The sequence below is a fragment of the Aulonocara sp. 'chitande type north' Nkhata Bay genome, linkage group LG7 (assembly GCF_057382095.1).
Source record: "Aulonocara sp. 'chitande type north' Nkhata Bay isolate Kocher_YH1m ecotype deep benthic linkage group LG7, A_spYH_male_GT1.1, whole genome shotgun sequence".
In the NCBI taxonomy this organism is placed as follows: domain Eukaryota; kingdom Metazoa; phylum Chordata; class Actinopteri; order Cichliformes; family Cichlidae; genus Aulonocara; species Aulonocara sp. 'chitande type north' Nkhata Bay.
Window position 1 is genome coordinate 12,306,025 of NC_141350.1, and position 26,877 is coordinate 12,332,901.

Sequence of the window (26,877 nt, forward strand, 5' to 3'; positions counted from 1 at the left end):
GCTCTCCTCCATGTACTGTACATGGACCCACGGGGGCCATTCTCTCTCCTTCCCACTATCATTAAAGGATAAATGGACTGCTGCTCCATGCCGGTACTGTTCCCCCCATTTTTTTTCCTCCCCACAGAGCCGTGGGCAAATTCAGCTGTGATTTACAGAGCGGGAAAGACAAAGGCCAAAGCCTCAACCAAAACAAAAGCTTTGAGGGATTTTCACAGAGGAGAATATCTACACAATTACTCTCTGGAGTCAAATCACCGCTGTCATACTTAGCAACCACAGATGACAAAAAGAAACAATAAGGCTCCCAATTGAATATCATTAAAGAGATCCAGGAGGGTTTTGCAGCTATACAAAGCTTTTGCTTCATACCTTTTGGAAAACAAAGATCATTTATTGGCGACCAACTGTTTGACAATGCTTTATTTCTCTGAGGAGTCGGTAATTGCTAAATGGTACATTTTATCATTTTTTTGACCACGTGGTGCATTCAGGCTTACAGAAGCGGCTGGACAGTCTTAAAATTAATGTTTAATTTGCAGCAAGCTGGTTGTTTTTTTTTTTTTTTTTAAACATCTTCAATTTCACTGCAATACTGGGGAAAAATAGCTAACATTTTGCTCACATTGGAGTCCAAAACGGAGTAAAAGGGGAGTGAATCTTAATCATAAAGTCCCAGGACGGTTGGAAACACAACTCCAAATGAATGCTAATGTTAATGTGGTGCCCACTTTTCTGCTGCAGGAGTTCAGCACAAGGTGCAGCAAACCAGACTCATGAGGTGATGTGATAATTTTGTGACAGCTTCAAAAACAACAATGCATCCGCGAGACAAGAGAACAATGGAAGGAACAGGCACAGATGATGCTTCACAGTTTTTTTTGTATCCGTCTACACGAGGAATTGCATGTCGAGGATAGTGATGTTTGAGAGAGCGCCAGAGTGCAGTTTGCTTTTCCAAAAATGCTGTTCGTTCGTTTTACTACTCAGTGTCAAACCCTGCCCAGTTTTTGCAGGCTGCTCTGAAGTACCTTATATAGAGTAGGTAGTGTTTTCTTGGAAAGGGAAGCGGTCCAAGCAAGGTTCATGCCTACTTGGATCATATCAATAAAAGTGGAGTGCACACACATTCATACAAGCTCTTTTCTCCCCCCTATAGTTAAGTGATTTCCATCTAGCATTCACAAACATTCGCTCACTTGAGGTTGATATCTTAATATTACTAAGACTGGAGCAGCCAGGGATCGAACCGCCAACCTTCCAATTAGTAGTTGATCCCGTCTACCGCCTGAGCTATAGTTAATTTGTCCAGTAAAACAGATTATTAATGACTTGCAGTTAAGTTTTATTGCTGAAATGATCAGTTGATAACAGGCTCTTAGCCATAAATTATCATTTGATTCACTCAATGTAACAATAAGTCTCGTTTTAATTGATTCACGGCGGAATTAATCAATTATTTGTTCAACATTCAGTGGTGGTTCCAGCTTGTTAAATGGATTCTTTTAAACTGCTGTACATTTTTTCCACAATGTTCTGCAAGTAAAAAGAATTATAATATCATAAAAAGGTTTTTTTTATGATATTATAGCGCCTAGAGCACAAAACCTGAATAGACTAACCCACAGGTCGGACAGTGTACAGACTCTTACCCCCAGCAGCTGTGGCAAAGGAGAGAGGGCCAGCGTTTTGATCCCTGGCTCCTTCAACCAGCACGTCTTAGGGCTAGATATTGTGTGTGAGAGTGTAATAGGTTATTGAATGTGTGTGTAAATGGGTGAATGTGGATTGCACTGTAAAAAACAAAACAAAAAAACAAAAAATGCTAGACGAGAAATGGCTCATATAAATACCAAATCAGCATCAAAAGCTGCATGCATCCTGCATGAACTTGTCTTTCCCTCCGCTCCACATATGCCACAGTTTCTTAAAGAATCCGCTCTATTGTTATTTGACTGTCTGAGGTTGATTTGCGACGGGTCATTTCATGACAATGCAGCCCCAGAAATGTTGTGGTGTACACCAGGAAACAGACAGACGAGTTCAAAGGAAGAAGGTTTTGTATCCGTGACAGAGAAACAAGTCAGAAGTGGCCACTGTGCCACTACTAGAACAGCAACAACAGTATCATCCTGCAGCATTTCATCCTTGTCCATCTTACCTTTTTCATGGAAGTCCCTAAAAGTAGGTGTTGACTACTTTGAAGTGCATGACTCCAACAGATGGGCTTATTTTTAGGGCGCATTTGTATCAAAGTGGTTTAGGCCTTTTCCCCCCCCCTTTTTTTGGTTGGTTATAGAAACCTTACAGCATGCAAGTTACTTGCATCTCGCATTCATTCATTATAAATACTTGGATGATCTACATGAAGACACACTTGTACTTTTTTTACGGTCTTACACCTTTATGTTATTTTTTTCTTTCAACACTGATCTTTCCACTTACGGGAATCTAGATGAGCAAATATGTTTTTTGTCTGCTGAGGTTCTAACATGTCATCCAGTAAGTTATCTTAGAAAAAACAATGAAACATGAGCCAACATTTGGGGAACAATGGCCAACTCTGTGATCTTTCAGCACTCTCACTGGAGAAAAAACTCCCCAGGAAAACTGAGGCCTGTGGATTAGCCCCAGAATCTGAGGCATTGTTTCTGGAGAGACAAATTATTGCCTAGTTTTTCTAATTGTAGTTTCATAAACAAAATTATACACACACCTAAATGTCATGGTATTTGATATTTGGCGGAAAGCTCAAAGGGTAAATCCAAAATTATATGGATGGATACATACCATCAGGGATAGGCGATTCATTTTGTGTTTGTTTGTTTGCTTAGTTTCCTGGGTAAACTGATATTTAAGGCAGGAAGCTAATTTTCAAAAAATAAAAATCAAAAAAAATCAAAGGAAAGACGAAGAAGCAAAAGAAAAAACTAACCAACCGCTGTATTTTTTGTAGGCTGATTATGGACTGATCAGAATGAGTACACAATGTCGTGCTGTCGAGCTGCAACTGAACGCACCACGAAAAATGGAGCCAGCGGGCAGATGTCTTATAGAGGGCTTTAAACTTCACCAAGTCAGTGCCTGACCTCTTAATCTCTGGTTTGAAATAGCAGCTTTGAGCATGGTTAAATCCCTTCATCTGTGACCTTTTCTACAAGTACATGAAGAGCACCCTCTCTGCCATCTGTAAGCAATATTAGATTATTGCTATTATTATGTAATTAAGAGTAATTTGTGCAAATGACAAAGGGCTAAATGGACTGAAATACTTGCACAGACTAACTTGCTAATCTATTTAGAGACAAAATTAATAGCAACTTCTGCTTCAGGAAGTCATTCTGCATTTTTGCATCTTTTCTTTTTTTTTGATTGGTCCCAAAAAACGATCATTAAAAATGCAGAACATCCTTTTAAGAGAGCAACTGTAGAGAAATGTGTCCTCTAATGCCAGAGATCTAAGTCCCTTTGTTTTGTAGGGCAATGATAACAGGCTGATTCAACCAGCGCCCTCTTATAAGGGAACTGTTTTATCAGCTCTTACAGCTGTATGTTCAGGAGATCAGACGATTGCATACTTCATTTAAACCACCTGTTCCTGTTTTCTTTCCACAGAACTCTAGAAAAAAAAAGAAAAAACATCCCCACTTCTGCATCAACTGGATATGTTGAACAGCAAAAAAAGGTGTCTTAAAAAAAAACCCCACAAGATAATGTCCCTATCAAAACACCTGACTTTACTGATAATCTGCTTGGAATTGTACAATGTCAGGGTTCACTAGAAGATGACCCAGAAAATACACCCCTGTTTGTCTCTTTATCGCCTTCAAGAGCAAGCAATAGACTCATGACAGATCCTCTCTAAAGGACATCATATGCCCCATTTCCAGTCTTCTGACCACAAACATGACCTACATTCCCATCTCTGAGGGAGAAGAAGAAGAATACTTGCCAGTAATAGTCCTAAGAGAGCACATTTAAATAGGGTTGAATAGGCAGAAGAGGATGCACGAATGACAACAGTTGAGGAAAACATCACTACACCTATGCACACAGAAGCAGAGCCAAATCAGTGTTATGTAGAAAAAACCCGATTTACTTTAAATCTGGCAACCATGATCAGCCTCTAACTAAAAAGTGAGGGGGATGAGACCCCTCTATGGTAAAATGGGAGTTAGCTTTTTACTTTTTTACAGAACTGAGTGCCTATCCATCCCTACATATCGGTCCAGTGAGTAAAAGTAAAGTAAAAACACTGATTCAGTTTATTTAATGTAATTCATTTCTTAAAGAGTGAGGATTGCCAGATGAGCTAGGATGCCTCAACATTTGGATAATCTTGTAAAAAAAAATAAGAGGCAGGAAATTACATTTAGAAGAAGCAGGAAAGGAACTTCTCCGGAACGAATGTCTTTCCTTTGTCTTTATCTGTCTACTGTACTTGTTCAAGGACTTTGCTCAGGGTAGAACAGATGAACTCTTGTAAAGCCATTTGCTTTTAGAAGAATTAGAAGAGTCCTGCTGGGTCAGAGCTCCTACTACTGTCGCATAGTCTGGTGACATAAAAACAGCCCACACTGGAGCTCTAACTACATTATCCCAAGTAATTGTAACTAGCTACTAAGAGCTGCTGCTGAATTGGTAATTGTGTGGGAGAGCAGACCCGGGAAGCTGAAGGACTGAGACTAAAGCATCTGGAATGCATTAAGACAACAGGCCAAGAGGGTCAATCCACCGGGAGGTTCATTAGGCAAGCTGCGAGCACGCTGTTTGTATTGGTAAATTGTGGGGCTGCATCTCGTTAGCAGGATATTGTCTCCACAGCACCATCCACATGCAGAGAAAGGTGGTAAATTTGAAGACAACATTAGGAAGCAAAGTCTGGAAAGGCATATTGTAAATTCTGAGGAAAGTGTAGAGATAAAATATGTGCAACAGGGATGAGCCATAACAGGCTTTGGTGGTGTAATTTATAGAGGGAAAATACAGCACGCTGGGGCTTCAATCTGTTACCATTTAAATACTTTAAATCAGTCATTTGTAAAGAAAAAAAAAACCTCACACAGCTCAGCTCTGTAGGATCCTTTTTTTCTCTTGATAAGACAGTCTGCAGGTCAGGGAGCTACAAAAGCTGACCCTGGATTAACCACTATAATGTAAACCAGCTGCTGGTTTCACCGGGAACTCACCCTGACCCCTACTATGAACAGTGCTGAAGCACCAAGAAAAAAAGAGACTGTACATGAGGTCTTGACTTGTTTTTAGCAATACAGCAGATTCAGACCTGAACAGCCAGACTCCACGCTGTGCTATTGCAGAAGGAGCAGAGAAACTGAAAAGTCACTATGTCCCCACAACACCCTGAAACTGAATGACGTGAAGCAGCTGCACAAAAGTTAAGAGTTGCACTCTTTACTTGTTGTTAGGGTCATTTTGTTTTAAGAGCTGAACTGAAGCTATTCTCATCATTAACTGTGGATAAGGAAATTAGTGCAAATACACCAATTCACCAATTAGTGCAAATTCACAACAACACTTTTACACTGAAGGTAAGGCCCTACTAAAAGCTAGAGACCAAGACTAAGCTGTCGCATTAGTTAGATTTTGAAATGCCATTTAAAAATTTGACAAATGCATTTTTACTACATTTTCCTTCCTAATTTTACCATTTACTTACATAGTCTTAATATAAAGTACAACTTTACACGTCTCTATTAGGCAATGTAATCACATTTGCTTGAGCGCTGATACCATCACGAAACCAATGTTCAGCTATGTGGCATCAACATAGTATCGAGAAGTCGTTATCTCACTTGACACCACTGTCCTTTTGAATTACTCGAGAGTGGCTGATTCAACTGGCCCAGACACGACAGCTTTTAAATAATTAAAAATGCTTTATTCCCTAGTGTGGCTGTGGGCATACCCCTTAAACAAAATTAAAGCACGACTGTCACACGGTGGGAAGAGGGCTGAACGGTTCAACAAGAAAAGACGGGCAACTAAAAGGCTTATAGGTGTGTCTTTTAAATAGTGCTCAGCACACTAAGCCATTCAACATGGTGCGCATTAAAGCCTGGAACAAAAAAGCAGAGAGAAAAGCAGATGCGGGCTCTATTCCCCGAACCCATGATCCGTCCTGATAGGCGCATAATGAGAACCAGACAAGTGTTCACACCATAACACATACAAATCCCCATTCATTATTCATGGCAGATTACCCTCTTCATTAAGGCATAGGCAGGGACCAGGGGACAGAAAGAGAGAGAGAGACAGAAAGAGAGACAAATAGAAAGTGATAGGGAGACCGAGAGAGTAAGAGATAAAGCCCGTCTACAAATATGGTACTAGATGAATATCAGCCAGGCAGGACTCTGGCCCGCCTACAGTGCTACATTTAAGCACGCAAGCCATCAAGCTAACTGGCATCCAGAAAAGACAGGGAGGACCAGAAACCATGATGAGTTCAGGCAGCTTCTGCTGTATAAAGTTCAGGTCCCTGAGGCCTGCAGCACTGCATTCTGCTTTGATACTGTAAATACAATGTGACAAAGCCCTTCTGCGGGAGGCTGGAAAATGTCAGTGTAGCAGAACAGACACTACCACAGCAGGACAACTTTTGTCACCAGGCCCTCTTAACCTTTATCTGCTGAAGAAAAGAAAAGAAAAAGAAAAATACTTGTTCTTTGCTTTAAGCCACAAAATAAAACTGGTCTTTTCAACACTAACAATACCAGTGACTCCACAAATTCTATGTCAGAGTTGCTTTTCAAATCAGCTAGTACATTTTACAAAAGTATGGCCTCTTAACCGCGTCAACAAAGAGTAAAATTACTGCTTGTTAAGTTTTACAGGGACATAATTATTATTTCTGTTGTTAAATTATTATCTACATGACCCTTCATGAAGTTATAAATAAGGTTAAAGTTACAGCAACATAAATGCTGCTATAAAAGAAGCTAATGACCGACTAGAAGCCTGGTAAGCCCCAATAATAAAAATCGAAGCAGGACAGAAAACCCTCCCTGCTTATCTCCTGGACAGTCACGTCACGCATGCTTTAAAAGTTGTTGTTTAACACCAGCAGCACGCCCTCCAAGCAAATCTTTCCTTAAGAACAGGCCCAAGTGTGAAGTGTCTTTTCAGTGAGTGATGGATGGTGTGTGTTGTTGTGAAATGCTCCACAAGGGATAAGCTATGGGCTTCGCTGAGGCTGGGAGGTGAGAGAGATTATCTGTTTGTATAGAGGTCCAACATGAAGGGGAAGGCACAAGCTCAGACAGGCATCTATGTAAAAGCTCGGTCGGCTTAAAATTCGCTCCAAACTGGAAATTCTACCCGTGTCTGTAATAGATTACTAAGCAGCATCTATCAACATAATCCTCCCTGAAGTAACTCTAATGACGCCTGAACATGAGTCACTAACTGCAGATCAATCACTGAAAGCCTCTACCGATCCCACAATCCATCATTTTGTTTCATTCTCTGTGGAGATAATAGAGCACAATTAATGTGCAAAGTCAACATGTCATCTTAAATGTACCAGTATATCATTTGAATAATTGGATACAAGCAGTTCTTGGTGCCGGTGGCTCAACCTATCAATGGAGAGAAAACAGAACATCGGAAAAACAATACATGAGGGCGAATATAACTATATCTCCACCATAGTTTAAGAGTGAAATGTGAAAGGTTCCTAAGCTCAAAGTTATTTTGCAAGCAAACAGAAAAAAAACTGATTATATAAGAGCAATAACTCTCAGCGCTCATGAGATTGTGTCCACTTGTCCTTAGTAAGTCAAAACACAATGGGCCAGTTCATTTGTAATTACTGTCTGACCTGCAGGTACTCGTCAGAGCCACCCTGATAGAGCAGCCATTCACAGCATGGATTTACATGATGGAGACAAACACCATTTCACCCCTCGAAATCCTTTTAGCTCTTACAATGGACACATAAGAAGTGCATTGATTTTTTTTCTTTTTTCAGTGGACATGGTTAATAAATAGGGAACCCACCGGGAACTGGACGACCAGATCTGTAAGCAGAAAGTGAGAGTGGCAAATGTAGAACTAAACAGCTCAGCAGAAAACAGATGTTTCTGTTGAGCGTTCATGATTTAAGTTCCCAGGTGGACTTATGTAAACTTTTACCTCTAGACAGCTGTGAGCAGCACCTAGAGAAGAGAATGCAACAATGCCAGTCTTGATGACTGTTTATTGACAGTTGGCCACGTGCTGCGGTTCGCACAAAAGGATCCGACGACGCTCCAGCTGGAGCCTCAGGCATCTCCAAACCTCACATTTCCTCGGCTCACCGAGAGAGGAGGAGAGCCTGGTGTGTCTGCAGGCTTGCTGTGTGTGATGTGCATATATGGGATAGCAGTGCAGCTTGGGACCAAGCACGCCTACTTAAAAAAAAAAAAAAAAAAAAAGTAATTTGTAAAGTGGCTGTTTTTGTGTTGTGAAGAAGTTGTGAAACTTACTGTAAGAAAAGGTGAGGCGTGGAGTTACGTCATTTTCCGTGACAGCCGTATGAAAACAACCAAGCAGAAGGACAATGAAGGCAGAGAGACGCAGCCAAGCCATACTCATTGTCCGCATGCCTCCTAAGGTCTGCCAGCCAACTTGCAGTATTTCCCTTCAGGTTTTTGGTGAATTCATGTAGAGCGTCTTTTATAACACTTGTTTATTTTCTTCTCCTCTCTCTCTCTCTTTAGTCTTGCAGCTCCAGGCTCCTTGAACAGAATGCGCCTGCACCGGTGTGAATTCAGGGCAGTCTTCTGGGCTACAGACGATGACGCTGGTTTGAAATGATGATTTGTGACCTCAGAGCAACAGCCTCCATTGATCAGCCTCCATGCATATGCGGCAGCACAGGGTCACAGCTGAAACCTATCAGGATAAAGAAAGCGCATTCAAATTAGTGTGCATTAGCACGCTAAATGAAATAATAAGCCAAGTGACAGAAAAAGTGATCTTAAATCACTCAAATTATCTGTTAAATGTTATACGTTACTTTGCAACAGGTTCACTGAGCTATTGTAATATATGAGCCTGTCCACCAATTGTAATGCCATCTGCTGATGTCCACATGAACGGTTCAGCAGGGTGTATGAAAAGTTCAAAGCCTGCCCAAATGTGATTGGTTAAACAGAAACCAGAAGGTTTCATGTACCAAATTCTTGTCCCTTGCCTACAGATTGTACATATGAATTCAATTTTATATTTTATTTTATCACTCTAATATCTTCATGCTTGATAGTCTCTCTCTCCAGCCTTATTGTCTTATCGTTATGCTTTTTACATCTGTCCTATTGTCAGCTCATCAGTCATTCATAAATTACTTTGAATTCATTTATGAATGACTGATTCACCTGAACTAAATGCTGAACATCTTTTCTCGGCATTAAGAGGTTTTTTTGGCACACAGCTGTCTTTATCTCCACACAACACAAAGCATGATTATGCAACAATGACATCGCATTCATAACAAAGTGTATAAGTGCCAAGGGTCAAAACGAAAGACTGCATGATTATCTTTCAGTTTCTGTTCATAGGAAGCAAATGATCATTTTGATAGTTCAGGGTGTTCATGTGTGAGGCTGTTAGTAAGGCGCTAACACCAACACTCTCAGAAAGCTTAATCGCTATATCTGAGCTGCATATACCTGTTCTGCTGTGCGTTGGACTGAAAGAAAACAGAGATTTCTTGGTAATCTCTGCTTTCTTGAAAAAAGGTGTGACACCCAAGACACAGCTCATATTACAAGAGCTACAGGAGCTTCTGTCCCATCGTTTTCACCAGATGAACTTTAATTGCGCTGCAGAGTAGTAGGAAGTTGCATGTACAGATCAGAACTTGTCTCAATATAAAAGAGTTGGATTTCCATAGCATTCACTGGGATAAAAGCAACTAAAGCCTAAAGACAACTTGTGGAATAACTGCATAGGCACAGTGCTCACTTCTCCTTAAATGAATATGATATACGCGTCAGCAGTGTTGGGAGTAACGGAATACATGTACCGCCGTTACGTACTTGAAATACAAAATATCAGTAACTGTATTCCGTTACAGTTACAGTTTAAAAAGGTGGTATTCAGAATACAGTTACTTTGTTGAAATGAATGGATTACACAACGGTATTTTCCTGTTTCATAAGGCTATGCCCTCGCTATTTTTGGTTTCCACGCCGGTGGAAACCCAAAAAATACGCATTGAGAGGCTCTAATGCCTGTGTCTCAATCTCGCGGCCCATGTCACTCCTACTTGCGGCCTGCATAATGACGTGAAGAAATATTTAAAAAAATTATTCACAAAAATTATTTAATATGAAGGCAATAGGAGTCTTACAGGCATAGCCTGCGCATTAGGGAATCTGAACTTTTAGATATTTTTTCATTTCCACTAACACCTTTATGAACAAGCTCTCCAGCTATTTTTTTAAGAAACCGTCGGTCCAAACCACAACACGACCAGTAATGGAGTTGAGGGGGCAAATCACAGACTCTGATGAACTGAATGTAGTGAGACAGACTTAAAGGGAAACTCAATATGGTTACTCTAGTTACAACTGCAAATGCTCCATTACAGTGGCCACGGGGAGCTCCTCATTAAATGCTACCAACAGGAGATTCAGTTTCATGTGAGGTATTAGAATCAATTTCACGAAGTACGGAGCGAAGCTATTCCGGCTTTTATCAAGGGGATCTTGACTCTTAGTCAATAAGCAGTCAGATGCTTATTACAAAACCAGACATGTCCAAATCTGATGTAGGCAGATGACATCTGCAAGAACAACAAGGCCAAAAGACAAGACACAAAGATGGTTATTTCTACAGCAGCAATGTCACACACAAGACTGAAAAAACAAGAAAAAAACCCATGCAGACATGTCCTGTCAATTCAGCCTGAAGGGCTTGCGGTGCGTCAAAACACATATTTTGGTAACACTTTATAATAAGGCCCATGACTAAATGCAGTTAAACTGAATTGTAAATACCCTGTACTTTTTATGGACAGGCAATATTATGGAGTGACTGTACCTTCCTTTTTGCATCTTTATTTTTTTTACATCATTATTTAATATTGATTATGTTGAAGAGCATGATAGAAATAATGAATAACAAAAAAACGATTACAGTCGTGTTTCTTTTTTTTGTTTTGTTTTTTACGCTGTACTTAAAATTACTTATAGTATAATGTGTGTCTTATTTCCTGTAAAATACCCAGACGTGAGGCAAGGTTAAGCAGCTCCATAGTACAGCCCACATCCCGAAAAGTACAGAGTACTTAGATGTGAAATGGACGAATATTGTTTTTCCACTAAATTACCCACAAATTACGCAGTACTTAAAATTAACTTCAATATGATTATTTTTTTGTTTCCTATAAAAATTCTGACTTGTTGTCCCTTTATTCTAGTGTATCTATCTTTAAGTATTTGTATATAATCGCATTGTAATTTCAAGTACATTGAATTCCCTTTAATTGCTGGGGAATTATGCCCTCAGTTGGAGACCATATTAAAAAGTGCTACCCACATTTCTAGTTTTAACTTATTTGACTCTGTTTTAATCTTTTGCCCACAGGACACCTCTTAGAATTAACTATTTCAGGTGTGCTTCCACAAAAAAGACTGGGTTACTGAGGGAGCTCTCTGCCTATACAATCTATACCACATCTTTATTGATGTAGATATTGAGATGTCAAAAATCTTCATTAAGGGTACAGAGAAGGTTGTACCTATAGGGGAAAGAGTTAAATTAGGATTTGATTAAAACATTTTTATAGTTTAAAAAAATCAGGTCAAAATTATCTCCCCTTTCACTGGGTCAGATACGCAAAAGCTATGAAAGGAAAAATAATCAAGTGTCTGGACAGCAAAGAATTTGGACCTACAGCAGTATGACTGTGATTTTTAATGATCCTGATGACAAAAACAGACAAGGTTCTGAAAAGCTTCTGCTTTTAAAAGTCCGGGCTCGGCCACAGTCTGACATTTTTAGACAATCCCTCCCTGTCAGCAACCTACATGATGTCAGTGGACTATGACATGTAACTGACAAAAAGAGTAGCCATAAGCATCATTAGCATCTTTTGTGTGGAAACAACCAAAAATGAGACACTACTTGACCACCGAGTGGCAGAATTAACAATAATCCCGGTTTTGTGTGACAGTCAGAAAAAGCGGTCTGCATGAATCCGACTGAGGTATGAAGAGAGAGTTCGACTCAGCGTGAGCAGGAGAACAAGGGCCCCTCTGACAGCACAGAAATCTATATGCAACTCTGCACTTCACTGCTCTCTCCTGCATGATGCATAAACTGAATCATCCCTTTCACTCTCTACACAGACGTGATAGTGTGCTCTGGCTATGGATGATACTCTCCCATCTCTCTGTCAATGATCTCTTCCTAAATCCTTTTAGAGTATATTTCTCTATTCCCTTCAGCAACACATCACCCTGATAGAATAATTTCATCATTTCTTTACCAGAGATTGTAAAACATCAACAATTAAAGATACTATAATTTTATTAGTGGGTGGGGTGATTCTGTCTGGTTTTTCAAACAAATTAAAAGAAAGCTATTTGTATTTATATCTTTATATTAGCCTTTCTCTTAAAAAACACAGATGGGATTTATGTTTGCATGCCTCATGTCAATGGAGTAAAAAGTGTTGCTGCTTTACATTTTCATTACATTTCATAGAGACTAACATGGTGTACTTTTAATATCTGCAACCAAAACAAACAACTAAACGGAGATATAAAATAAATGTTCTGTCAGGACCACTACAGTAAAACGAAAACTGTCATTTTCATCTGGAGTAAGTTATTTTTGGCAGCATCACTCCGTACTGGGACTTCTCTCCCTTTCCATGTGCAGATGTGAAAAGCTTGAGGCAGCGAGACCGGCGCGTACCCCCCATACAGAACAAAGAAGGCATCGCTGTCAACAGATATGACACTGATTAGGTCAGACAACATGGAAAATGTTTGGGTGTTCAGATGGGTTGCAAAGCAGCTTGCAGGAATGCAGCAACTGTATGTCCAATATTAACCTTTCCAACTGAATGTGTGTTAGGGTATCAGCTGAGCCATCAGATGATGTGGGCAGACACAGAGTGGGCTGGGATCAACGGATCTACGAATTATGTCTGAACTTTATTTGATCAAGGATATGCTCAGTTTTTAGTCTATTTTATACATTTTCAGCTTTGATCAGTGTTAAACAATATCTTTATATTAGGATATATTGTAATAGTTTGTAAATACTTCATGAATATAATTATTAATTTAGTAAACTTAATTAGCTATTAATAATTAATAAATGTATAAATGCTCCAGGTATGAGTTCTGGCAATCTGGCCACCAAGGCTTCCAGCCCAGTGCACATACCACTGGAACCCTACACCCCCCTCCTCTAGGTAGTGGACTGACAGGAGGGCGGGTCCATTTTGCCCATTCAAGATAAGCCGAGTCAGGTCTATATGCAGCATTCTGAACATAGTCAGTTCATTAATTCCTCAACTCTAACAGTAACAGAGACCTTTCTGACAGTACACAATATTAAAATAATTAGAGGAAGGGAGATAAATCAAGCATTAGGACATACTGCCAGGAACAGGGTGCCAATAAAACTTCCAGAAATAAGCAACAGTCAGATTAGAGCTACAGAATAAACTCAAGCTGTGGTGCTTCATTTTACAATGTAAAACTCGGGTCATAAAAAAATTGATAATACCTTTCTTACACTGTCCAAAAACTTTACAGTAATGTATCTTATAAAAGAGGAACCCAGTTTTATATTTAACCTAACAGGGAAATTCCTAGCAGTGTTTGGCGGTCATTTACTGTTATACAGCTCCTCGTATAAAGTAAAAATATCACTATGTATCACTGAATGAAAAAGCTGGCCCAATGACAATGCTACTTTTAAGACTGTATTATAAATAGCTGCATCGCGTATGCTGCTGAAACAGGTGGTACCACCATTAGCTTTTGCTATTTGAGTAGAGTAGGAGGGGTGAAGACTTCCTGGATTCCACACGTAGTCTGCTGACTGGAAAAGTGTTGCCTGAAAAATATGACCTTTTGCCTTCCTGTCATCTGACGAAGCCACCTGTACACATACACACACACGCACGACATACTGGCCACCTACATCACGCCCGTCAGATAACGTAGGTCACATGCTACCACAAGTTACAGCCAACTTGTGAGTGTTTCCCCTCAGGCCCTGAAACACCTCCACGTCACTGAAGGGCTCTCTGATGTGTGACGGAGCAGATGTGGGATGGGAGGATATCATCTCTCAGGAGTGGCTTTAATGGAGGAGCACTCCTGCACATATGGACAGTGGCTGAGTTGCTGGGTGAGTTGTGTGGCTGTGCAGCGTTGACATACTTCCGCCCTAGTCCTACCGCCCTCTCATGTTAATGTTCAACAACTTGGCCAGCTGTAACGATACCTGGCTATGAGTAAGATATGACAGTGCTTCTTTCCCAAGGCCAGTGCATCATGACTAATCACAGTCAGAAGAGTTTGAGAACATGCTCACTCAGCTCTCATTAAAACAACTAAATGTTGTTTAGTTATTATGCTATCTATTATGTTAATTATTACATAATTGTAAAATTGTAAAGTAACAGCCACAAGTTCAACTGCTCATTATGGCAAATATCTAATCAGCCAATAACATGGCATCAACTCGGTACATTTAGGCATGTAGACATGGTCGAGACTGTCATTGTCCCACACAACTGTCTTCATAGTTTACAGAGAATTGTCTGAAAAACAGAAAATAACCAATAACGGCAGTTCTCTGGATGAAAATGCCTTGTTGATATCAGAGGTCAGATAAGAATTAAAAGACTTCTTCAAGCTGATAAGCAGGCAACAGTAACTGAAATAACCACTTGTTACAACCAAGGTATGCAGAAGAGCATCTGTGAATGCACTGTGTATTGAATCTTTAAGCAGATGAGCTACAGCAGCAGAAGACCACACCAGGTACCATAGGATATGACCTAAAATATAATAAATCATGTATAAAATGGTATAGCTGAGAAATATGTTCATTTGCACTAAAAAATTATAACAGCCTATAGCATATACTAGCCTATACTCCAATCAATGTTTTACAGTGACTCCCTCTTTAATTGATCAATTTCAACTGGGTAATGCTACAAATGTTTCCATTACAAAGTCTTAGCGACTTAAATTTCAGTGGTGCAATTTAAATAACAAGCTTAAAGCCAACTAGAGCTCTAGCTGTCAAGAAATTGCAATGAAGTTAATAAACAAATACAGTCTTGGATTCACAATAGCTGGTGCAACACAGTGCAGCTACTGAGTTAACATATTTTGTCATTCAAAAGTCTGGCATGCTGATTAGATGAATATGGTGTTTGAAGAAAATACCCTCTTTCCTGCCCGACCTATTTTTAAGTTCAATCCCTAGACCCAGCTAAGAATAATTAATGGCTCAATCGTCCCTAAGTGAACTATACAGCAGTAATTATGACCATATGCTATTCCAAAGACTTTTAATTGCCTAATTAAAATCTTATTAAACTATTGGACAGAGATAGGGGACATTTTGAACTTAAGGTTCAGGGGAGTTAAATTCATCAAGCTTGCTTCTCCTCTGGGGCTTGTGACACAGGGTCAGAATTGTGGAATTTATCACAAGTGCTGAATTCCTAAAGCATCCCAAATTTAAAGCTATCAGGAACTAAGAATGTATTGATAGATTAATGTAATATATGGCTGTGAAAGTGGATGAGCATATTTCATCACCTCTGTCTTTGAAACCTATACAAGTGCTGAAACCAACCCTGTCTCAGAAGTGAAAATATATGAAATGATTTTCCATTTCATTCCATTTCCCCTCTGCACAAATTTCCATAACAGATGTGAAGCCAGCAGAAGCAGCTTGCTGATGAAATGTAAAGTAGCGGAGCTAGGTCTGTCGCCAGACCTGCTATTACTATCAACGTCGAAGTGGGTGAAAGAAGAGCAGCAGGGGCTCTGCGACGGGCCGAAAAGTGCTTTAATACCGTAAATGCCGAGGACAAAGAGAAGCAAATGAAAGGACAAAGACACCACCTTCTCCTGCTGGTCACCTCATCGAACTCCAATCTTTATATTAACACTAGTAAGGAGGAATCAATCACTTCAGAGTCGCTAATCTCATCAGCAAAGTTCAACGTTCAGACTTGTGAGGGCGAGTTGCTTCTCTTATTTGCTTCTCCTTTATTTCTTGGCACGTTGGCCAATTCACATGTCCAAACAAAGGTAAACAGGGCTTAAAAAGCGCTTGCATCTTAAAAATATTCACGTATAGTCACTGCCATGATGTTTATAGAAGCTTGTACTTTCTCTCTGCACTTTTTGCCACTCTTCTGAAAGCCCCAGTGTAAGCTGATCCACTTTAAGGAAGGAGACTGCACTGTTGATCTTGCAGAAATGGCCTATTTCTTTTCTACAGTCTCTTGTACTGTTGTCACACCGATTGCAGTGAGAGGGAACACCCTACATCTCCCATTTCATTATGACGCACCTTTCAGGGACCAAAACTAACAAACAACCTGTTATTAAAAGCATTTTTCTCTTATTGGGGTTTTGGTAAATAATTTGACCCTTTTACGCTTGATCGCTTGTATGATAAACTATCCAGATATTCAAAATCAGTGTTCAAAAGCTGAAACTATTTTGACGGCGATGTTCAACAGTTAGATCTGCAAAACAAAAAGATGTTCCTCTTTACTCGGAAATATAATACTGCGTGTCCTGACATTTGGTGGAGTGGCACTAAAGAAAATCACTGCTGTTTACACCACAAATGTTTATAGTACTATTCATACTACAATAAATGTTTATTCTTTTATAACTACTGAGAGGAGGATGGAGTGACCTGCAAACAGTGCCTCGGCTTCAATCTTGAACTATTTATGAATTTGCAGTTTCAGTGAAATAAAAGAGTTTTCCACTTATAAACAAAATGTAAGAGGTTTGGTAATGATTATATTTATTTATGTTGCTAATCTGCAGCTTAAGAAGTTTACTCTACAGATGGAAGCAGGCTAAAGTTCTCACTGTCAGGAAACATCCTAACCATCTCACCCTCTCAAACTGTTGGCTGAGAGTAACAGCCTGTATCCGTGAGAGTGACCATATGCGCTCCAGCAAATGTGACAAATTCTTCGATGACTATTTTATAGCAGAAATAAAAGCACAGAGTAATATACTGTTCAGAGTACTGGATAAGATATTGAGGGCCTTTAGTTTATGAGGCTTCCTGCCTGCTGCCAGACACAGGTGAGAAACCGTTTCAGCCCAGGCTGCTGAAAGTAGGTCAGGCCTGTTGAAACACTCAGTGCCATTCGAAATGTCTCCACTTGTTTGCAATAAAATCCTGTCTGCGTTTGCTGGAGTGAAATATTGACCACAATGCAGTGAGATAACAGCCATTCACCTCAGGTTCTGTACCGTGCTTCTCCTTGTTTACATCCACTAACTTGGTTTTTTTCAAAGATAAGCATGTGAAACACAAGTAAAGTTCAATGGAGTGGTACTTGTATGCACCTTTCCACTTTCCACTCTTTTCTTTTTTTTTTTACTACAAGTCTCATTCAACCAAACACAAACATTTATAATACAACACTATCTATCACTATCTACGCGCTTACTAACTTTCACACTTCAGTGGATGCATCAGGGGCAACTCAGGGTACAGCTCTTGCCTAAGGATGCAACGGCATCCGAACCACTAACCTTACAATTTGTAGATGACCCATCCTATCACCCAAGTCACAGCTGCCCAACTAAGTATTCTGAGGCTGTTTGAATACAAGTTTTCATGTTTTAGAAGACACACTGAAAAATTCAAGTACTAAAAGCATAAAGTTATGCTGTCTGAACTGTCATATGCTGAGTTATACGGAGGTGAGCAAGGGTCAAGGAACTGCATTCCCTTTGTAGCTCTCATTTTAGCTTTTGTTATTTAACTACTGTGGTAATGTTTATTCTAGTGCAACACTTTTAATGTCTCCCACGAGAAACTGCATGAAAATGTAGCATGTTATCCCCGTTTGTAAATGATTTCACATTTTACCATTCTATGATGGACGGCTTTTCACTCTTCCCAATAGTAAACTTTGTTTGGAACAACTTTAAATACATCTGATTCAGACTAAAAAGAGCAGCATGTTAGCAATAAAGTCAGAATAAGCTTAAATCTGCAGTACCAATTATTCCAGAGAAGCTGCAGCTCTTCCCTTCTGCTAGATGAGCCCTTGCATATATGCATGTGCTTCATATGCTGAAACAATAGGTCAGTGCTGAATTCTGGCATCATGCAGGATTTGAACTACATGCTGCCAAGTCTGGCAAGCTGAAAGTTCTCTGCTTAACCTTTTGAGCCCTACATATTATGTACATGTTGGCCAAACTCTTCCATTAAATTTTCTAAAGCCTAACAGGACTTCCTCCCTCTTACTTTTCATTTGTAACACTGAGTTATCCTACATGGTAGCCTATGGCACAGCTCACATGCACCTTCCCAGAAATACAATTACATTACAAAAACATTTGGTAGTAATATACCATTTGTTTCACTTATAAAACAAAATGCAATAGACTGTAAATGTATCAAGTTTGCTCATTATAGTGTGCCACAGCTTATAGTCAGCCTTTTTCTCCAATCAGTATATACACTCAAAATCAGATGTCTTTCTTTCTGTAACAATAAGCGACTATTTCATTGGGAACTTGATATTAAGGGTTTCATTAATGCAGAGACACGAAAATTATAAATGTCCACAAAGTGAGGACTCAACACAGTACTATAAATTATACTTTTTTTTCCTACTTGGACAGCTTTAAACTGAAAGGTTATTATCAGATTTTTTTGTCAGCTGTCACCGAAAAAATGTTACCATCCCGTGTTTTACAAGAATAAAAGATTAACTTTTAATTATTATTTTTTTGACTCCTGAGATTATTTAGCATATGTAAAGGAGTTGCCAAATAAAACTGAACAACCATAAAAAAACCCACTATATGCTTGGAAAAAGCAAAGTGAACCTTTTGAACCATAGAAGTCAAGTTTGTGGACAGTTCAAAAACGAAGTGATGTGCTGCATTTGCATTTGCTGCCCGTGTAAACTCATGGATCGTTCGATCAACAACAATCCATTGAAATATTTAACCTCGCTAAAATTGATTAGGCTGGTGTGGCATCCATGAAAGGGCGTAAACAAAACACGGCGGCTGTTGCCGCTTGATGTCCGCAGCAAGAAGCTGCACGCATTCCAGTAGCTTAGAGGCTTACACACAAGCTCAGGCTATAGGCCACTGGGCAGAGAGCTGCACCCATCCATCACTGTGTACAAATGATAAAAGGCTCAGAACGTCCACTTCTCCAAATGGCCACAGACCAGCTTTTACCGAATGTCAAGAGCATCAAGGCTAAAAAGCATATTGTAAACCTCACAGATCGAACATGCTGGTGACCTTCAGTCCTTTTTTTAAATAGACAAATAAAGCAATTCTGAACAAAATGCAATCAACCAAACTTTCAGTCTAATGAATATTGATTATGAATCTAAAAGAATACTGGAATGAAAACTATCACTTAAACCATAAGAATAATAAAATTTAGTTAAAAAGAAACATTGTCAGCATATAATAAATGAGAAATGTAATACTTCCAAAGCTTTTTTGAAAATCCCTAGCTAGAAACAAAGATAGCCCAGGGAAAGGCGTGTTCGTCCGAGCAGGTGTAATCAAGTTCATGTTCACGCTGTAATTATCTATTGTACATTCTGTATAAAATGACACCTATGAGAACTGTTTATAGCCTAATCCAATCGTGTGGAAAGTGATTTAGATTTACAATACCAAGAGCTGAAGTAGCAACTAGTGATTGTTCACCAGTAGCGATATGACTGTAAATCTGATTATTGCTAAACTTTTATTTAAGTATCCACAGCTCTTAACATGACAGGAATTGTAGACTTTTCCTTCTTTTATTCGGGCCTTCCACTTGAAGCAAAAGGCATGTTTTGAAAGGCTTATCGCTCTTCAACAACACATTCAGTGAGATTCAGGGAAGTCCACTAACAATGACCAAAAACCAAGTTCTCTAAACCGAGCTCATGAGAGTACACAAATAATGACGAATGACTCCTTTTCCTGTGCTTGTAGTCATACTCGTTCAGTTGTGTCTTATCTCTAGTGTTAACCCTTAAGATTCAGTGATTTAAAAGTTAATTTTTGACCTCTTTATCTGGCGAACAAACCACATTAAAAAGTTTTTGTGGGGGGTAGTCTGTATTCTTTATATGGGGTCCGAGAGTGGGGCAGCTGCCACCCACATCAAGTGACCTCACTTAGTACCGATCAATAGCAAGCTGCGCATTCCTAACGTGAAGTATTCAGCCATCACTTAAACGCTGGTATCCTAGTCATCCGAGCTATCTTGAGAATCCGTCACTACAATGATATTTGGGTTAAATTCCAATCATTGAGATCCAATATCCCAGACGACCAGATCTGACCTATAAGGGCAGCGAATCTGGTAAACCATACGGGGGAGATGAGCTCTTGTCAATCAAGAGTATCTGCCTATAGGCTGCTGCTGATCCAGATACTCAAGGTCACACTTGTCAAGCCAGCACTGCTCAGTTTAGATTCAACTTCACATGTTTGCTCTTTACTGTTTTTATCCTCGTGCCCTTTTTTTATTTGCCCTTTAAATCGCAAACACAAATCGTGCACACAGCAAATATATGGCCCAACACTGATCCTGTGGCTTGATGATTTAATGGATGACTGACTGACTCTTCTACTTAACTAGAAAAGTATAATCAGGGGATTAGCAAACTATCAGATGACAGAGCTCAGTGTGCTTGCCTGCAGGTACAGGGGTATGTTAAAAATTGCTTCAATTCTACTGAGTAATTTTTAACAACAACAACAAAAAAGAATAATCTAACAAACATCCCAGTTCATGACATCTTAAAGCCAAATTGCTCTGAGCAGTCAGTTAAGGCAGAACTGCAGTGCATATAATAAGGACCCTTAAAGTTCACGTAGCTCCATGTTTGCACCAGCGTGTGCTCGAGATACAATCGAAGCCCTGACATGTCTGCACGGCGCCCAGCTGGATTCGTGTAGGTGGGAGCTGATGTCATGGAGAGATGGAGGTGAAATGGTGTGTTACTAGAAAGTTGAGCCTTTTCACTGTGATGTCAGAGAAACGCACATTTCCGCACCTATTTCACAACGTGAAGGTGCTAAGGGATGGTTTATTATTTTGCAGACAAGAAAGGACTAAATTAGGAAATTCAGCAGATAACATCAAGCCATGTTTTTTTTCAGTTGAATTTACAGATAATGTGGAAAAAAATCCTATTATCTATAATGATGAAGCACATTCCCGTAAACCAAAAAAAGGTCAAATTTTCATTTAGGCTTATAAAAATAATAGGCAGATAACAGGAACATTCAAGTTTCTCTTAACAAACATCCAGTAAACCCAAGAGGCTGCTCTGTAGCTGGTCTCTGACGTTACCATGAGCCAAGCAAGTGATTCATCTCATTATTTATAAACTATAAGATGTAAAGTCAGTGATTTGATGCATGAGCTGGGACAGGATAAACAGCCTTGTTTTGCTTGGATCACTAACAAACCAGAAAGAGAAGTGGACAAAAAGCAAGGCCAGAAGACATTTTAATACTTGAAACAGTTTAATATGCAGATACCTGATAAACTGAGCTCTGTGCAGGATTGTTTAGATTTAGTCAGGGTACTGATTTTTTAGAGTTTAAGCAATCCCATCACTGAAAAAAGTATTTCTTTATGTATTTTTATGCCCCAATAAGACCCAGTGACCACAGAAGTAGTCATCAGCAGTGTTAGTTGCTGTGAGCTTGAACTTCACCTGCATGCCGAACAGCTTCAACCCCTCCAGATGTCTGGAGGCCTCTCTAGACCTAGAGCCAGCACATCTATAACTGTCTCCTGCACTGCCCGGACTCTAGTGGATAACTGCCAGAAAGAAAGCAGAGATGCAGGAGGATCTGAGCCCTGCAGCCACTCATGCTGCACAAAAAGTGCTGAAAGAGGCCATAGGATGGCCTGTGTACTCTGTCTTAATATATCTCATCTTCAATCCGATCTGATGAATTATTCAACCAGAGCTATCTACTGTGCCTCTCACCTAAAACATCTGCCCTGCCAGCCTGTCTGCCAGGTCCGGCTTACACTCTGCTCTGCCACAGGAAGCTTTTAGTCTACTGCTGTCCTGTGGGCTCTGTTGCATTTAACCCCTTTGCTCCATTTCTGTTTCCATCTCTCGGACCGCAGGCGTAGAGAGGAAAAGAGATCATGTTACTGTGTCAGAAAACAGGATCAATCTATAAAAGGCCTTCTGTTTTTTTTGTTTTTTAAAAAACAAAGAAATACAGAAGTAGCTTTGCTACAACTATGCAACCATCCAACTGTCGCACATGACTCATCGTCATTTCAATATATGAAAGCAGAAAGTATTCTGAAAGGTCACACTCAAGAGCCAAATTCAACATAATTGGCAATAAAGACTGAAGACTGATGATCTATTTAATTAGCAACCCACAACTGTTCATGTGCTTCATAAAGTTAAAGTCAACATTTTTCAGGGCAAAGGACTTTCAGACACCTCAAAACAACCAAGCAGGGCCTACATATTCACATAAGAGTTAGCTAACTAAAATCACACCTGCACTCTCATAAAAATTGATCAACAGATTTACAACAAAGTGTGTAATATTTGAGCTCTGTGCAACATGACACATGAGAGGCGAGAGTGCCTTTTGCAGTGGGCTACATTGTACTATTTGTGTCCAAGGTTAGAGAAGAGCAACTATGTCAGTTAGGTGTTTCAGCCAATGTCCATCGAATATGTCTCTGTAAAGTAAGTAATCACAATGTTAAAAGACAGCATGTTTACAAGGAGGGGCAATCAGACGTGTGATTGGAGAGCTGCCGCAGGAATGTCTTTAAGGGTCAGTGGCACCATTAGCAGAGTAAAGGGCATAACCTGGAATGCTTAGATATCAAATCACGGCTACGGGGGAGGGACAAGTTGCCAAACAAGGCTCGGCCGGAGGCTGATTCAATCATCAGAGCTACTCCCGCACTTACATCAGGATGGACACAAACAAATTCAACCACTAACAGTGACATGATGTACATTTCCTGTATGTGATCCAATAGTCGATGCGTTCTTTTTATAGCTTTACGTTTTAAAAAACAGCTTTATAATGAAACATGCACGAGGAACAGGTGCGAGGTGATGAGTGACGGAAATATACCCTGAAATGGGAATTTTGCAACTCTCACACCAGCAAGTAGGAAATGCTGACACGTGTGTAAGCATACTCCACATAGTTTTGTAAAGCTGTTTCAAATGATTGTGTACAGTTAAAATAGAGCGCTGCACGTACAAGACAAGGTCCCGCAGTACTTCCTGTGGATGTGACGTTTTTTCGATGCGTGTTACATGAGGGTTAAAAAGGCACGTGTGGGTCTAGGAGATGCTGACGTGAGAGCACTGATCTGGCCATGTTCCATGTCCACAGTCATTTCCCACACCATGGCACAGCACTAGACTGGGAATAAACAGAGAAGCCCGCTGTGCTCCCAGAATGCATGTTTGCAGAGTTCCCATCAGTGAGTACACAGTAATAGGACTCCCTGAAGGCCTGTGTTTAACCTTTAGGTTACAAGTGGCTGGCCCTTCTCTTCTGTACCCCGGCCATAAACCCTTTTTTGTCTTGTTTTCAACAACACTTAGAAAAACGTAAAGGAAGTCAGATAAAATCACAACATCTAAAGGACATGTGACGTGATTAAAAAGTCCAGAACAGCTAGTACATGGACTGTGCAGCGAGACTAGTCTTGGTCAGACTCTGAGTTTGAACTGTTAAGGCATTACAGACGATTGCCGACACTCAGGAAAAGAAACCGAATAATCTGAGATTTCCTGACCACTAAGTAAACTCCACCTGCTGATGAGAATCGTGTAACTTGACCTAAAGTTACCAAAATCTTCACTTTCTATTTTATTTATTTTACTTGAGGGCTCATTTTCAGGAACATCTCTGTAAGAAACACCATGAATGCAAAAGAATACCTGAGGTTACTGCAGTAAGTATAGATCAGGGATGCCATTGGGCAACATTTTGGATGAACACATCTCTTAAAAATATTTTTCGCAACTGCTGAGAACATACATATAGTACAAATGCTGTACATAGCAGACACGCATATGCATACTTTATGTTGGGGCAAGAGTCAACCTGACAATATAAACAGATGAAGGAGGATGAGAGCAGCCTAAAGCTGAGAAAATACCCCTGGGATGTGCTGACAAACTAGAAATGTGAACGTGGGGCCAGCACGGAGGATTAGCTGTGGTAAAACAGTGTGATGCAGTATGATTAATTTCTTCTTTGTCTGTTCTCCACAATGCAGATTTAGTAATCAGCAACAGGTTGCTTGTTGCTTTGAGCTGCTACCATTGACAGCCCACAGTTCCACCTTGCTTACACTACTTTGAGCAGACTCGATGCAGCACAGCAGCGCCTCGAACACACTTTCAGTCTGCAGAGGAATGTTTCAGCAGCGTTCAGGTCAAGGCAGGCTCTCACTGCAAGCAACAACCACCATGTCATAAATTTAACTTTTTTGTGAAGTCTGGATTTTAGCTATTGATATAACAGGCACCATCCTTTACCAACGAGCCAAAGCCTCTCTGACAGCATCATACAGGCAGCTCATTGTCGAGGCCGCCGGCATCCAGAATGCAACTGCCAGCTGTTTTCTTTGTGGATCAAACCAAAAGAAACAGCAGGCCAAGGTCAGCACAGACAAGCTTTTCTCCTACAGCAGACAGACCAATCTCCATATAGCGGGCCAGAAAAAACGTCGATCGCTGCCACAAATGTGATAGCACTGTTGATTATATTCCACCCTCTTGTGGAATAATCCGCCATTCTTGAAAATTCATGAAAGCTCGCATTTATTCCCGTTCTGCTGCTGGGTGTTTGTTGATCGCTTGAGAATCTGTGTCTGCGTGCAAGATTGTTTGTGAGGGTTATCTCTCATGTCCCCTGTTGGTAGATAGATGCTAGACAAACACAGATAAGCTTTTAAGGAGGATATCAAGTTTTCCTGAGGATGTATCCTGTAAGATCACAGTGATTCAGATTGTTTTATGGTAAAGTTTCCCTCCACTCCAAAAAGTCCACTCCAAAAAATAGCCTGGATGTTTTGAATGACCTTTACTGTGCTGAATGATAAACATACACCTAAAAGAGAACATGATTGTACGCTCAGCCAGCTGCAGTAAAATATGCAACTTTAAAAAAAGCTTATGGGGAAGCTTGAAATCTCCAAAGTTCACAACCGGAAGTTATTCTAGTCAGACGGCACTATTTCCATATTTATTGAGCCTTTTTATATTAGGGAAATGAAATAAACGTGATGTAAGAATACAAAAGACAATATAATACACAAGTTATTTTTAAATGCAACATAATAAAACTAAAGCTCACTCCAATAGGGGAAAATCAACCATATCCTTCTACTGATTGACTGCTAACCACATTTCTGACAGTTTGCCATTAGTAGATTGTTTTGCCAGCAGCATGTCAGTGAGAACATTATTTGATGTTTCTATATGCTATCACACAAAATTCCAAAAAAGGATTCCAATTTCAATTGGAAAAGTACATGCTGATGATTCTGTTCTTTCATCTGATTTCCCATACCCTTCTTGATTTACAAAAAGTAGCTTGGAGAGGATGCAGGGGTAATTGCACCCACATTTCCTACCCTCTGCCTGCAAATAGGAGCCCAAACCCCCAGACACAGGCTCACTCCTGAAGAGCTGTGCCTCAGCATAAAGACGCTAGAGACAGCCGATACATGCCAAAAAGTGTTAAAATGTAACACACCCAGGCAAATACCTATTATTCTAAGGGAAATGAGTCCAAGATCAACATCACTTAATGCATGGGTATCTCCTACATGTTTAGGAGATAGAACAATGACCCACAAATACGAACACACTGCACACACATGCATGAGGCTGCACTCAAAGTGGGTTTTTAATGACCCCATTGCCCTTCTATCACCTTACGATAAAGACCTAGTGGAGAGGATGGTGGTCTGTCTCATGTCAACTCACACCCACTTTTCCTTTTAAAGAGAGAAGCTAACCTCACATGGGCTCACTCATAAAAACATCATAATTCTCCAACAGGCAAATGATGGGTTATCCTAGCATTGTTTTAACAGGTAACCAGAACTGCAGCGCACTCGCATCAATGATTCATGCAGCCACGGCACCACGCAGTTAATGAACACAAGGGTAGTCATTGTAACAGCATTACTTACGCTCTGTCCCAGTCAGCTGTTAAACAGAAACTCACGTCAGATCTAAAACAGCTTTCCTTTAGGTGGCCCACAGGCAGATCAGTCCCTCTTTCAGGGGGGGACGTCTGAAGAAAAAAAATCCACAGGTACAGAGAAGTTTAAATCTCTCTCAGATGACAGCTCTGAGTCCACACGTCCACACTCTCCCTCTGTCTGACACAGTCTACTACAGCCTGCCCCCTGGCCACTCAACAGACTGCAGCTCCGCCCACACACAGTCACAAGAGGGAGGGAGGTACACTTCTACAAGTCTGATGTTGACTCATTTTTTCTTTTTTTTTAAATCCAGCAACCTTCTGCACTACTTTAATGACTCAGAGTAAAATAGAAACACTCACATTATCCTGCATGGGGAACGTTAGCAATGAAGATCAAAAAGAACAC

The 26,877-nt window shown here is 40.1% G+C and overlaps 1 protein-coding gene across 3 annotated transcripts in view; it reads right to left on the minus strand.

Annotated features, from left to right (window-relative positions):
• Nucleotides 1–26,877, minus strand: part of sema4ba (sema domain, immunoglobulin domain (Ig), transmembrane domain (TM) and short cytoplasmic domain, (semaphorin) 4Ba) — a 53,411-nt gene that overhangs the window by 14,742 nt on the left and 11,792 nt on the right. The window contains exons 1-2 of one of the 3 annotated variants that reach the window (XM_086298614.1): nt 26,490–26,643; nt 8,487–8,895 (exon numbers count right to left, since the gene is read on the minus strand). In XM_086298614.1, coding sequence (XP_086154740.1) covers nt 8,487–8,604 — 118 coding nt within the window. In that variant the 5' untranslated portion in view covers nt 8,605–8,895; nt 26,490–26,643. Of the gene's footprint in view, nt 1–8,486; nt 8,896–26,454; nt 26,644–26,877 lie in introns of those variants that run through there. The other 2 variants (XM_086298612.1, XM_086298613.1) reach the window with 2 other exon arrangements.